The 14,060-nt window shown below is 36.4% G+C and overlaps 1 protein-coding gene across 4 annotated transcripts in view; it reads left to right on the forward strand.

Moving 5' to 3' along the window:
- ccdc141 (coiled-coil domain containing 141) overlaps nt 1-14,060 on the forward strand; it is a 36,421-nt gene that overhangs the window by 12,221 nt on the left and 10,140 nt on the right. For all 4 annotated transcript variants that reach the window (XR_010897136.1, XR_010897137.1, XM_067410009.1 and 1 more), the window contains 14 exons: nt 1,393-1,587; nt 2,981-3,153; nt 3,283-3,424; nt 4,176-4,295; nt 4,453-4,644; nt 4,729-4,908; nt 5,028-5,207; nt 5,385-5,510; nt 5,598-5,786; nt 6,595-6,756; nt 8,450-8,599; nt 12,785-12,925; nt 13,097-13,294; nt 13,597-13,780. Coding sequence is in view for 2 of the 4 variants with exons in the window: in XM_067410009.1 (XP_067266110.1) it covers nt 1,393-1,587; nt 2,981-3,153; nt 3,283-3,424; nt 4,176-4,295; nt 4,453-4,644; nt 4,729-4,908; nt 5,028-5,207; nt 5,385-5,510; nt 5,598-5,786; nt 6,595-6,756; nt 8,450-8,599; nt 12,785-12,925; nt 13,097-13,294; nt 13,597-13,780 (2,332 nt within the window). In the remaining 2 variants the exon portion in view is untranslated. The remainder of the gene's footprint in view (nt 1-1,392; nt 1,588-2,980; nt 3,154-3,282; nt 3,425-4,175; nt 4,296-4,452; nt 4,645-4,728; nt 4,909-5,027; nt 5,208-5,384; nt 5,511-5,597; nt 5,787-6,594; nt 6,757-8,449; nt 8,600-12,784; nt 12,926-13,096; nt 13,295-13,596; nt 13,781-14,060) is intronic.

The raw sequence follows: 14,060 nt of genomic DNA on the forward strand, positions 1-14,060 counted from the left end.
ATGAAAATTCTGTCATTTATTACTCACCCTCATGCCGTTCCACACCCTTAAGACCTTCGTTCATCTTCGGAACACAAATTAAGATATTTTAGTTGAAATCCGATGGCTCCGTCAGGCCTGCATAGGGAGCAATGATATTTCCTCTCTCAAGATCCATAAAGGTACTAAAAACATATTTAAATCAGTTCATGTGAGTACAGTGGCTCAATATTAATATTATAAAGCGACAAGAATATTTTTGTTGCGACAAAACAAAAAAACAAAGCAAAAAAAAAAAAACGACTTATATAGTGATGACCTATTTCAAAACACTGCTTCATGAAGCTTCGGAGCATAAATGAAAATTTGATGTTTATCTGCTTAACCCCAGGGCATCCAAGATGTAGGTGACTTTGTTTGTTCAGTAGAACACAAATGATGATTTTTAACTCCAACCGTTGCCGTCTGAAAGTCTTATAATGCGAGTGAATGGTAACACAGTTTATAAGAGTCAAAAAATATGCATAGACAAATCCAAATTAAACCCTGCGGCTCATGGCGGCGCATTGATGTCCTAAGACACGAAACCATCGGTAATGTCTAGCACTCATTTCAGAGCGCGATCAGACCTCACTAAGCGAATGCTGAACGAAGTTGGACATATAGTGGTGTTTTAGAGGTTATATAAAAAAAATTATATAAATACTGTTCGATTTCTCGCACAAACCGATCATTTCGTGTCTTAGGACATCAATGCGCCGCCATGAGCCGCAGGGTTTAATTTGGATTTGTCTATGCATATTTTTTGACTCTTATAAACTGTGTTACCATTCACTCGCATTATAAGACTTTCAGACGGCAACGGTTGGAGTTAAAAATCATCATTTGTGTTCTACTGAAGAAACAAAGTCACCTACATCTTGGATGCCCTGAGGGTAAGCAGATAAATATCAAATTTTAATTTTTGGGTGAACTATCCCTTTAAATGATACAAAAAAAAATAACATTGACTTAATAATAATAAGTAATAATAATAATTTAATATAATTACAGAAATGTGTATGGTGTTATATAACTTTCAAAATCAAATTGACATCAACATGTAAGTTAAATCCCCCACTGAGTAACAGCTACAGTAACATTAGATCTCTATTTCTGTACTGTTAATCCTCTTTCCATTGTGTGAATAAGTTATAATTAATAAAGTTTAAATGTCTGAGCTTGACCACAGCACATTACTTAAAATCTGATACCCTTACAGAAATAGCTGCTAATATTACAACACAAAAATAATCTTCATATTCATATATACTTCATATCAGGACTTGCCCAAATAATAACATTTGTTCTTAGGCATAAAGATTTTTACACTTTAGATCAGTGAATTGTGTTTCACACTGTATCTTCCTTCAGGACTGGGGTGTGCTGGTCGAGAGGTTACTACAGCAGGCATCAGATTTGCTTTCCTCGAATGAGTCCACACAACTTCAGCGCTTGTCAGAGAAGAGTGAGAACCTCAAAACTACACACGAGCAGTTCTGGAACTACATGATGAATCGTCTGGCTCAGTTGCAGGAGAGCAATGCCTTTTACAGCAGTGCTAATAAAGTACGCACTGTAACGTAGTAGCACTTCACATGCTTTGACTAAGTTGAGGTTTGCATAGCTCTTGAGCTGATACAGACCTAACTCTTGGTAAACACTTCAGCGGCTATATTTCTTCTGACCACAATCTAGTGACTTGTGTATCATGTATTTTTTTTGTTGAAGGTAGTACCCCCTAGTGGAGATGTATATTGTGATAATATGAGTGTGGGTTAGAAAAGAGAGAGAGAGAGAGAGAGAGAGGAGAAAGTAGAGTGATTTATGGAGATTGTTGCAAGAAATCATAAAGTATAAATCATTTAAAGTGTTAGTTCACCCAAAAATTCTGTCATTAATTGCTCTCCCTCATGTCATTCCACACCCAAAAGACCTTCGTTCATCTTCAGAACACAAATTAAGATATTTTTGATAAAATCCGATGGCTCAGTGTGGCCTGCATTGACAGCAAGATAATTAACACTTTCAATGTCCAGAAAGCTACTAAAGACATATTTAAAAAAGTTTATGTGACTATAGTGGTTCAACCTTAAAGGGATAGTTCACCCAAAAATGAAAATTTGATGTTTATCTGCTTACCCCCAGCGCATCCAAGATGTAGGTGACTTTGTTTCTTCAGTAGAACACAAATGATTATGATTTTTAATGAATGATGATTTTTAACTCCAACCGTTATGGTCTGTCAGACTTATAATGTGGGTCAATGGGAACAAACCGATTGTTTCGTGTCTTAGGACATCAGTGTGTCGTCATGAGCCGCAGGGTTTAATTTGGATTTGTCTAAGCAAGTTTTATTTACTCTTATTAAAGAAGTTCCCATTGACCCACATTATACGGCTGACAGACGGCAACGGTTGGAGTTAAAAATCATCATTTGTGTTCTACTGAAGAAACAAAGTCACCTACATCTTGGATGCGCTGGGGGTAAGCAGATAAACATCAAATTTTCATTTTTGGGTGAACTATCCCTTTAATGTTATGAAGCAACGAGAATACTTTTTGTGCACCAAAAAAACCTAAATAACGACTTTATTCAACAATATCTAGTAATGGGCGATTTCAAAACACTGCTTCATGAAGCTTCGAAGCTTTACAAATCTTTTGTTTCGAATCAGTGGTTCGAAGTGTGTATCAACTGCCAAAGTCACATGATTAAAGCCTTAAACAAGGCTTCGTTATGTCATAAGCGTTTCGAAATTTCAATGGTCCACGTGACTTTGGCAGTTTGATACACAATCCGAAATACTGATTCGATACAAAAGATTTGTAAAGCTTCAAAGCTTCATGAAGCAGTGTTTTGAAATCAGCCATCATTAGATATTGTTGAATAAAGTTGTTATTTTGTTTTACTTACAAGACTTACAAAGGATTTTATGACATTATATATTTTTGTCGTCAGGCATTTGAGGTGCTGGGCACCATAGAGATTGCTATAAAGGATCTGAAGACTCCACCTCTCTCATTACCTGAGCTGGCTAGGAAACATGAAGAGTTTTCACGCAGTATAAAAGACTCATCCAGCGAGCCTCTTCAGAGAGGTCAGCTGTTACTTCAGAAGCTTGACCCACAAAGGTGAGAAGACAAAGAGCAGATGCTACAGTGTTTTAAAAAAAGACCTTATCACAGAAGATATCCAGACTCCAGGTTTTCAGTGGATTTGAATGTTCTGTGCAGTGTCAGGCATCTGTGTTTGTTTGTTAGTGCCCAAGTTGGTGGGATACAAAGAATGCTGGGATACATCAAAGAAAGAATTGAGGTTCTGAGCCACGAGTGTCATGCCCACAGAGCGTTATCAGGCAAAAGGCAGCAGCTGGTGTCCTCATTCGAAGAACTGGTGGATAAGGTATAGAAAAGTGTGAAAGTCTCTCTTTTCACTGTTTTTAGACTCTAATAAGACCGAATTGAGGGCATCAAAACATCATTTTTTGGCACATCATTTAATAATAATTGTAATAATTAATAATACTAATAATTTATAAGACATAATTTAAAGTATTTATACATTGTGGTGGCTTTCCTGTAGCTCAGTGGTTAGAGCATGGCACTAGCAATGCCAAGATCATGGGTTCGATCCCAGGGATTGCACATACTCAGATACAAATGTGTAGTATAATGCAATGTAAGTCGCTTTGGATAAAAGCGTCTGCCAAATGCATAAATGTAAATGTAATAAATGTAATTGCTGTTGTCTTTTTAATCAAATGCAAAAATGTAATGCATTAATATTCGCTGTTGACTTTTTATTTATGCTGATCAAAAACAAATCAAATTTATTTACTTAATTTACTTTGCTTAAACTTAATTTTTTTATATTTTATATTTATACAATTGTAATTTTTATATTTATAGATCATAGTTATATTTTATCTTGCCTGTTTGCTGATTAAACTAAAGAAATGCAAAAATGATTGATTTAATAGTTTATGTATTTAACCTAATGTTTTCTGAGATTCACCCTTAGACTCTTTCTTTTTTAATGCATCACTAGATTGTTTATAATATGTCAATAAATGTGACTTAATACTTTACTGTAGCTTGTTGAAAAGTGTATATATTTCCTCAATGATCCATCTCAAAATTCTAAATCTTTACAGGTCTCTGCTTGGATTAAGAGTAGCAACAGTGTCCTCTCTACCAGCACAGAGCCTGGTTCATCTCTAACTGAGGCTGAGGACACCCTTAACAAGCATGTTGAGCTACTTTCACAGTCTCAGGTGACTTCCTACTCAACAATATAATATAAAATGGAAAGTTCAAAGTGAATTTTGTTATTTTATCATTTTCTACAACCCCTAAAAAGTTTGTAAAAGTGCTATGAAGATCTACTCATTGTAAATCAGGTCTTTCTCTGGATTTTGTTTTGTCCTGCAGGATGCTATGAGAGAATCGGAGGCTATAGCTGGTTTTATAAAAGAACTAAAGGGACTGGAATCCTCAGAGACAGTCGAGTTGTCTAACAAAGCTTCAATTCTGGCAGAGGAGATGAAAACATTGGTGAGGAACATATCATCGCATGTGGAGAGCCTCAGGCCCTATGTGGACTTTTTGCGCTGTGCAGATGAGGTATGGTTATATATTTATTGTAATGAAGTACCCAGTTAGACTAAGGCCAATATTCCAATAATGATATTTTGTTTGATGGCACAGGTTGAGGAGCAGATAAGGACTCTCCAGGAATGCTACAAGAACAAGCCAGAGGAAGAGGAGGAAAATGAAGGAGCAGGTGCATCCATGAAAGAAATGTTGGATGCTAAGTGGCAGTCACTGCTGCAGAGGTTTTTCACCATACAGGATCTTGGCAACAACTTTATTAACTCCTCTAATATGGTAAGAAACTTTGTAGAGCATTTTAACACAAGTTTAACAATCAGTGGCCTTTACAAATCTATGGCAATGGGGTTTAAAGCATAATATATATATTATTTATTTATTTATTTTGTGTGCAGATCAGTGGCAGCCTGAATCTAAACGTTAAAGCAGCAGAGCATGTTGTAGAAAAATATATGGAGACACTGACCAAGAAGAAATCTGAACTAGCAGACTTGTGGACATCCTGGCAACTTCATTATAGTCAGATAAAATCTGTGAAAAAGCAATGGAAAAAATGTAAAGATCAACTTAAAAAGGTAACTTGGGATTTCACTTGGAAATACATCAAAATATGGGAGGTTGTGAAATGTTGGTCTATATTATTTTAATTAATTATTACAGCTTTTAAAGAGACTGCAAATTTATTTCTCACAACAAAACATTATTAATAGACCTTTGTCCAGTGCACTCAATTCTTTGGTAATTGTCTGCAGGTTCTTCATGATTTAAGGGCAATGGAGGAGATTTTTGCTCCAGCATCAAAGGTTGATTTGGGGGGTGATCCTCAGTCCGTGTCTAAACTACAGGAGAAATTTAACGCTGTAAAGCCAGAATTCCTGGTGAGAAAAGACTTTTTGCTTTCTCATTAGCCCTTATGATTTGTTTTAGCAACTTTACAACTAACCTCAATTTTAAAACTTTTATAGCAACTGAATGCAGAGGTGGAATTCCTGGTTAAGACATCCGAGCTGCTCGGCTTGAAAGGGATACCGGTAAAAGAGAAGAATGAGAAAGTTTCTGAGCTTCTGCAGCTACATCAGCGTGTCAGAGATAAAATCAGAGAGTATGAAACCGTTCTCAGTATGGCTGGTAAATTTCATCAGCTTTATCAAGAGGTAAAGTCCCATTTCTGTCAGAAAACTTTAAAGAATTAGAGATTGTGATGGATTTAAAAATCAGAATTGATATGCACTGTTAATAGTTTGACACCTACTCATTCTTTATTATTAATATTTTCAGTTTTGGAGTTATTAAAGATGGGTATTTTTTTTTTTATAAACACTTTTTGTTATACTGGTTGAAACTCTTCACATCTTGATAGAAATCAATAATAGAAGTAGCTTAAATATTAAAACATGTACATATATCTAATGTGGACATCTCAGGATATAAAAAAAAAAAAATGTTCATCCAATGATTGCTAGCCTGTCTGAGATTGCCTACTCTGCCTTTAATAATAAAAGAATGAGAATTAAATAGTGATGAAGAAAAATTAAAAGCATCTTCAAAGTCACCAAAGCTGCACACACTCTGTTCATTCTCTTAACCAGCGTCACAAGTTGCATCCTGACAACTGTAAATTGTGACTAAGGCTCTGGACTGAACAATAATAATAGTAGTAGAAATAGTAGTAATAATTATAATCATCATCATCATTATTCAATAATGTTTTAAACAGTACTGAGCAAGTACCGAATGTTACTACTATGCTGGACATAGAATTACTACTGTTTTTTTTGTTGTTGTTTTTTTAAACCTTAACTACCTTGGCCAGCTCATTAAAGATGATAATTTTAATTTAATTTTTTGTTTGTTTTAAGTTTTGTAGACAAATATATATTTTCAGTATTACATTACATTATAGTATGAAATTTGTAGCCTAAGCGTAAATAATTGTTTTTACTTCTTTTCTTTTTTTTTTAGCTGGATACCATCTTACACACAGAACCAGTGACTATGTTCAGTGACACCAATCAGGCCAGGACTCAGCTGACTCAGCACCAAGAGAGGCAGAGGCACATTCACCATTTGTATAAGCTCGCCCTCTCTCTGGGTGCAGGCCTCACCAGCACTGTGCAGCAGTCGGTGCGTTGATTGCTTAACAATATTGCATGCCCTCATTATCTTCAAATAATCCATGCATTATTTCGATTTCCTTTCCTGAACCAGACTTTTTTTTTTATTTTTACTTTTCTTTACACAACATAAGCTCATTTGGTTTACATCTGGTGTTAAGAAGCATTTTGGTTGATCGGATCACAAGTGGACGTCAGTAAAGTGTAAACAAGGTCTAAAAATGTTTGTCCACTTTTGACCATTTCCGGAGGTAGCCGAAAACGCATTGCTTTCGTAGTGTTAACGCTTATGTGGTCGAAGACCCATATGTAAATTGTACAAGCTTATTTTGTCCATTAGATTGAAAGATCTGAAAAAAAAACAAACAGTACCCTCTCATAGACCCTCCCCTCAAAGAAATCAGGACCGAAGTGGTTGAAAGTGGACAAAAGACACTAAAACACCTGGTGTAAACAGGTCTACTTGTGATCCAATCGACCAAAACGCATCTTAATACCAGGTGTAAACAGGGCCGGATTTGTTGAAAGTGGACAAAATAGGGATTAAAAAAAAAACAGGTGTAAATGGGATTGTGATCCAATTGACCAAAACACATCTTAAAGGTGCCCTAGAATCAAAAATTGAATTTACCTTGGCATAGTTGAATAACAAGAGTTCAGTACATGGAAAAGACATACATTGAGTTTCAAACTCCATTGCTTCCTCCTCCTTATGTGAATCTCATTTGTTTAAAAGACCTCCAGAAAACAGGCGTAACAGTCGGGATCATTAATATGTACGACCCCAATATTTGCATATGCCAGCTCATGTTCAAGGCATTAGACAAGGGCAGCCAGTATTAACGTCTGGATCTGTGCACAGCTGAATCATCAGACTAGGTAAGCAAGCAAGAACAATAGCGAAAAATAGTAGATGGAGCGATAATAACTGACATGATCCATGATATCATGATATTTTTAGTGGTATTTGTATATTGTCTTTCTAAATGTTTCGTTAGCATGTTGCTAATGTACTGTTAAATGTGGTTAAAGTTACCATTGTTTATTAATGTATTCACGGAGACGAGAGCCGTCGCTATTTTCATTTTTAAACTCTTGCAGTCTGTATAATTCATAAACAACTTCATTCTTTATAAATCTCTCCAACAGTGTGTAATGTTAGCTTTAGCCACGGAGCATATAGCCTCAAACTCATTCAAAATCAAATTTAAACATCCATGATACTCACACATACTCACATGATCCGAAGCATGCAGGCAGCATGCATGACGAACATCTTGTAAAGATCCATTTGAGGGTTATATTAGCTGTGTGAACTTTGTTTATGCACTGTATTATAGTCAAGAGCTCGGGGGGGGGCAGGGAGCAAGAGATTTAAAGGGGCCGCAGCCTGAATCGGTGCATAGTTAATGATGCCCCAAAATAGGCAGTTAAAAAAATTAATAAAAAAAAATCTAAGGGGCATTTTGAGCTGAAACTTCACAGACACATTCAGGGGACACCTTAGACTTATATTATTTCTTGTGAAAGAACATTCTAGGGCACCTTTAATACCAGGTGTAAACAGGGCCGTCATGTCAACAGAACTTGTAGAACCACCCTTTTGATTATTTCTTGCTTTGTCATTTATAAATACATACATGTTGCTTTGATAGAAACTGGCACATGTGACCATCCCTTTCCCCCCTTCTTTATGCTCAAAGCATGTGCTGGTGTTGTCAGTGCAGCAGTTACAGGAAAAACTGGTCAAGTTGGAGAGAGGAAGCAATGACTGGATCGCTGAGGCTAATAAGTGTGAAGAGAGTTTGATAAGCAATGTCCACTTCTGCCTTCATAAGGAAGAAATCAGTGAGGTAAGTATTGTATTTATGTCAGTCAGTCAGTAATATAACAGTAATAACTTACTTTTTCCACTATCTCTTAGAACTCAAAGAGGCGTTATTTGCTGCTGTGCCATTAATTTGACTCCAGTGCAAATGATCCCAGTGCATGTGAAACAAGACTGTTAGGTCCAATAGAGTTGTTAATGGTCCCATCCTTCAATAACAGCCTCTTTTCAAAGCCTGCAGTGTATTGTATAAAGTAATGGTGGATTTAAATGCGCAAAAATGGGCAGTCATGCATTCATCTTAACACTGAAAGTTGCAGAAGTACAGAACAAGCCAATTTTAGCAGCTTAAGTTTCAGTGAATGTTCTGTTTTCATTCTGAGATCTGGAAGTTAGTGTGTTTTCATTGTATAATTAACTTTTTTATCTTTTAAGACCACTGAAGCTTTAATTCCTCATTTTAACTGTATGGAAAAGGATTTTGGTCCAGCCCTTATTGTCTTTCATTTTCCTTAAAGACGTGTTAACTCTTTTTTCCCAGCCCACAGATCCAGGGCTCAGCAACACACTTGTGTTGGGCTTTTGTGGCTGACTCTCATTCTCTCTCTCCCTGAATTATTTATAGCTTGTTAAATTTAGTCTGTGAACTGCAGGGTTTGTCTCTCCCTGTGTTGACTGAGGGATCCTGCCATTTGTCTCTCATCACTTCAGATAGCAGGAAGGATTCCTCCCTTATCACATACTTAATGCCCTCCAACCACAAAATCCAACAGTCAATCCCCAGGATTACACTGCAAGCCTCCCAGGGCACAGAACATCAGATAGGTTTCCTATCATGTCTCAGTTTCATGATGTCCTTTATGATTTTTGATTACAGCACGAATTGGTTTCTCAGTAAAAAAAAACAGACACATTCACTTATCTTGTTGCCACATGGTCTGAAAATATGGACTGCCACAGCCATATTACCCAGTATTCTAAGACTGGTTGCCCTAAGCAGGGTTGAGCCGGGTCAGTACCTGGATGGGAGACCTCCTGGGATAACTAGGTTGCTGCTGGAGGCCAGCAGGGGGTGCTCACTGTGTAAGTCCTAATGCCCCAGTATAGTGACGAGGACACTATACTGTAACAAGCACTGTCCTTCAGATGAGACGTTAAACCGTGGTCTTGACTCTCTGTGGTCATTAAATAGCACTACTTGTAAACAGTTGGGGTGTAACCCCAGTGACGTTGCCAAATTCCGTCCATGGGCCCTTATTAATCATGGCCTCCTAATAATCCCCATTCTCTGAATTGGCTCTATCACTCTCTCTCTCCTCTCCACCTATAGCTGGTGTGTGGTGAGCGGTCTAACTCCGCTGTACTGTGGCTGCCGTCACATCATCCTAGTGGATGCTGCACATTGGTGGTGGTTGAGGAGAGACCCCGCTTTGGCTTTAAAGCAGTACATAGTAAAGCACTATATATATGCCTTGTTACTATTGTGATAATATTATAATCTCTGTCTCCCTCTAGAGGACAACAATCTCACTGTTTTCCTATCTAAATGAACAAGTACAGGCATATAGACCAGTGATTCTCAACCAAGGGTCTGAGGTCCACTAGGGGACTTTTATAGATAAAGTCATTAAAATAAAGACAAAACAAGCATTGAAATTAGCTAGAAATTCAATATATTTCTAAAACAGCTAAAAAAAAAAAAATCTATATGTTTTTCATTTCAATTCATCCTCTCAACAAGTGTTTTCTTTGATTTCTTGACATCCATATAAATAAAACCTCATAAACCTTTTTATATATTTTATGAGTATACATTTTTCTAGTTATGCCAAGCTCTAAAATATTTTATCAGGTTGAAATGAAAGTAAAGGTATTTTAAAAGTCTGTATGTGTAATACTTATCCACTAAATCATAAACAATTGATAAAGTCATGGAGCCTATTGTTGTGGACAATTTGGGATTTTGGAGTAAAAAAAAAAAGGTTGAGAACCACTGGTTTAGAAGTGATTTAAATAGTTTGGAAGCAACTGTGACCTTACAAGGCCTCTATAAGTAAATCAGCATTCCAGAACCCTTGAGTCTGTGTCTTACTCCTCAGTAGAAGTACAATTCAAAGCTTCTTAAACATATCCAAGTTAACTATGTCACGTGATGTCATGCTATTTCAATGTATGACTGCTGCAAGACTGTAAATAGAGCAAAGAAATTTCTAAAAGTAGCTGTACTTAAAGTCTGTACACTGTCTGGCACTACAGAGTCCGTACTTGTTCTAGTTTTATGTGAGATTTTTTTATTCAACCTTTAGTGTGTCTTAAAATTGAAGGGAGGTTTCACTGTCTAATTCAGTGGGATTTGGTTGGGGCAAGGATTATGAAAGCTGTTTTATGAAATGAAAATAAAAATGGAAAGAGTTCTGTACAAATCTGTTCAACTGATTGGATATGCTCCCCAAGGCTGCATTTATTTGATCAAATACAGTAAAAACAGAAATATTTTGTAATATTATTACCATTTAAAATAACTGTTTTCTGTTTAATCTATTTTAAAATGTAAAGCTGAATTTTCAGCATCATTACTTCAGACTTCAATGTCACATGATCCTTCAGAAATCATTCTAATATGCTGAATTCATGCTCAAGAAACATTTCTTAGTATTATCAATGTTGAAAACAGTAATTTTTTTTTGTGGAAATCATAATACATTTTTCAGGATTATTTTATGAATAGAAAGTTCAAAGAACAGCATTTATTTGAAATAGATGTTTGTAGTCTGTACTGTCACTTTTGATCAATTTAATGTGTCTTTTCTGAATAAAATTGTCCCCAAACTGTTAAACAATAGTGTATTGTCTGTATATATATATAAAAATAATAATAAAAAAATAGAATACTACATATTCAATTTAACTTAAATCAACACTTATTCATATCAAGCAAAATGCATGAGTCAACATAATAACAAATTCAATGTCCATGTGAGTCACCATATGTTTTCAGTCATACCTACTGAACCACCACCCAGTCATAAATATGCATGAGTAAACAGGCTGACATTTTAGCTTGGACAGTTGCTGCTGTTCATCTGCGAGGAGAAGTGACACCATTTCTCTCATCGTGAGTTCACAAGTCTAGTGTTCTGCTTACAAAAGCTTATTATTTTCATTGTAGTCATGTTGACTCATTTATATTTTTGATAAGTTGATCTAGAAGTAAAATGTCTTGCTCTCCTGTTTAGTAGTGGATCTAAATACACTCAAGATGGCCATCAATGTCTTACAGTATGCTGTTATATTCACCAGTTTGGTCTGCAGCAACACCTCATTCCTTGTTTTACAGATCACAATGCCACAAAACAAATAAACAAAACAAAAAAAACAGCTGCCACCATAAATGTTTACTGAGCACAATTTGAGTTGTTGTTTGGACGTTAACACTCACCATTAAGCCTTGTGAAAGTCATACAGTATGACTGTATCTGAACTTTCCTCCACGCACATCCCTCTGTTTGGGCTGCAGCAGAAACTTCCTCTACAGCCCTCTGTTGGAAAAATCCAGTAGGACAGTTATGAGGCCTCTTTAACTGGCTCTAGAAGCTGGGCTGCAGCTGTCCTTGGGCGACACTTGAGCCTGTCATTTAGAGACACGACACCATTGCAAAAGCTCATCAGGCTGGACAGAAATGGATCTGCACTATAAATCATCCTCCGGTCTGACAATTAATCCCTCTAAAATAATCCCCCTGGACTCAGCCGAACCACACACCTCTGCTAGAGACCCTCCCCACATCCAAGCACAACTAATCTTATATTTGATTACGCTATAATATTTGGTTACACATTTCATAATCAGCAGGTTAAAAGAGGCTGATATTGTGGATTTAGAGAGGTGTTTTAAAGGGATGGTTCAACCTAAAATGAAAATTATTTATGTTGTTCATGTTTATGTTCCATATATATTTTGTGTTTTTGGTAACACTTTATTTTATAGTGTCCTTGTTACACGTTACATGTAGTTACTGTAGTATATGTAGAATTGCATACAACTAACCTTAAACAAAACCCTAATGGCAGACGTGATAACTTTGAAATGTTTTTGTATGGGGAAAAAAGATTCTTTAAAATTTCTTAACTTGTGGATGTGTTTTTGGCACTTTCTTTGCATGCTTTGCTATTGCAGTATTTACTTTTTTTTCTGAATGCTTTATTTTAGCTAAAAGAGTCCTTTAAAGATCTCAAAAAGAAATTCAACAATTTGAAATTCAACTACATGAAGAAAAACGAGAAGTCGAGAAACGTGAAGGCGGTGAAAAATCAGATCCAGCAAATTGAGGTTTACATTGAAAAGCTACAGGTAAGAAAGGCTCTCGTTTAATCGACTTCCACTCCTTTTATTTATGTTTTCTTCAGAATCTTCGATTATACAGAATCTAATTATGCAGTCCTATACCTTTAGGAGATTCTTTTAATGCTTTGGCAGTTTTCTATTTATAAAATGTAATATCCAAACCCCTCCCTGTTGTAGGTTTTGAAGAAGAAGCTGCAAGCCTTTACTCTGAAAGTATCCAACAGCAGCGAGAGACATTTAATTGGCAACAGCCTCAGAGAGATTGAGGATGCCTCAAATGAGCTGCAGAGACAGGTGGGGGACTTTGACAGGGCAGTGGAGGAGTACAAACAGAACCTGGACATGAACGTCAAGCTCCAACAAGCTTTAGAGGAGGTGGGGTGCACCAGGAACATATAATGAGCCAATAGAAGCTACTATCACAATTCGGCAGCAATTTCACATGTTCATGTTATAATCCTGGTGTGGAATTTCTGGAATTTTTTAGTTTATTTCAAATTTTGTATTTCTGTTTAGATCTTTCAGATCTTCCCATTAATAATGATGCTAAATGAAGTAGAAACAATATGTATAGGCTTTGCTTTAGCTTATGTATGACTTCAAAGTAGTATCACTGTAAATGGCTATAAATACTCTCTGAAAATAGTCTCTCCTCTCACCTTTCATTTTAAACACAGTATCAGTTCTGGTGCGACGAGGCAAGTTCCACAATTGTCCGTGTGGGTAAATATTCCTCTCAATGTAAGACTAAGGAAGCCGTCAGCTCTCTCTACAAACAGTTTGAAAAATTTGTGTGGCCCACAATACCACAGCAAGAGGAGAGAATTAGCCAGATCACAGAGCTGGCAGTGCGGCTACATGGTGAGAAACTGAGAATGCATTCTGAAATATTGTTTGGATGAATGTATTTTTTACCATTCCACTGAACAGAACAGAGAATATAACCCTCATTTGTGTATGTTACTTCTTAAAGATCCCAATGTGTAAAAGCAACAGAAGCAATTTGGGAACCCCTCAAATTCTTTATAATGCTCCTCTGATCAATTTAAAAGCCAAACTAGAATTACTAGTAGCAAATTCTTGGTGTCAATTACACCCCTTCAGAAACAATATGATAAAAACAAATCCAGTTAAACATCTG

The sequence above is a fragment of the Chanodichthys erythropterus genome, chromosome 14 (assembly GCF_024489055.1).
Source record: "Chanodichthys erythropterus isolate Z2021 chromosome 14, ASM2448905v1, whole genome shotgun sequence".
NCBI classification, from domain to species: domain Eukaryota; kingdom Metazoa; phylum Chordata; class Actinopteri; order Cypriniformes; family Xenocyprididae; genus Chanodichthys; species Chanodichthys erythropterus.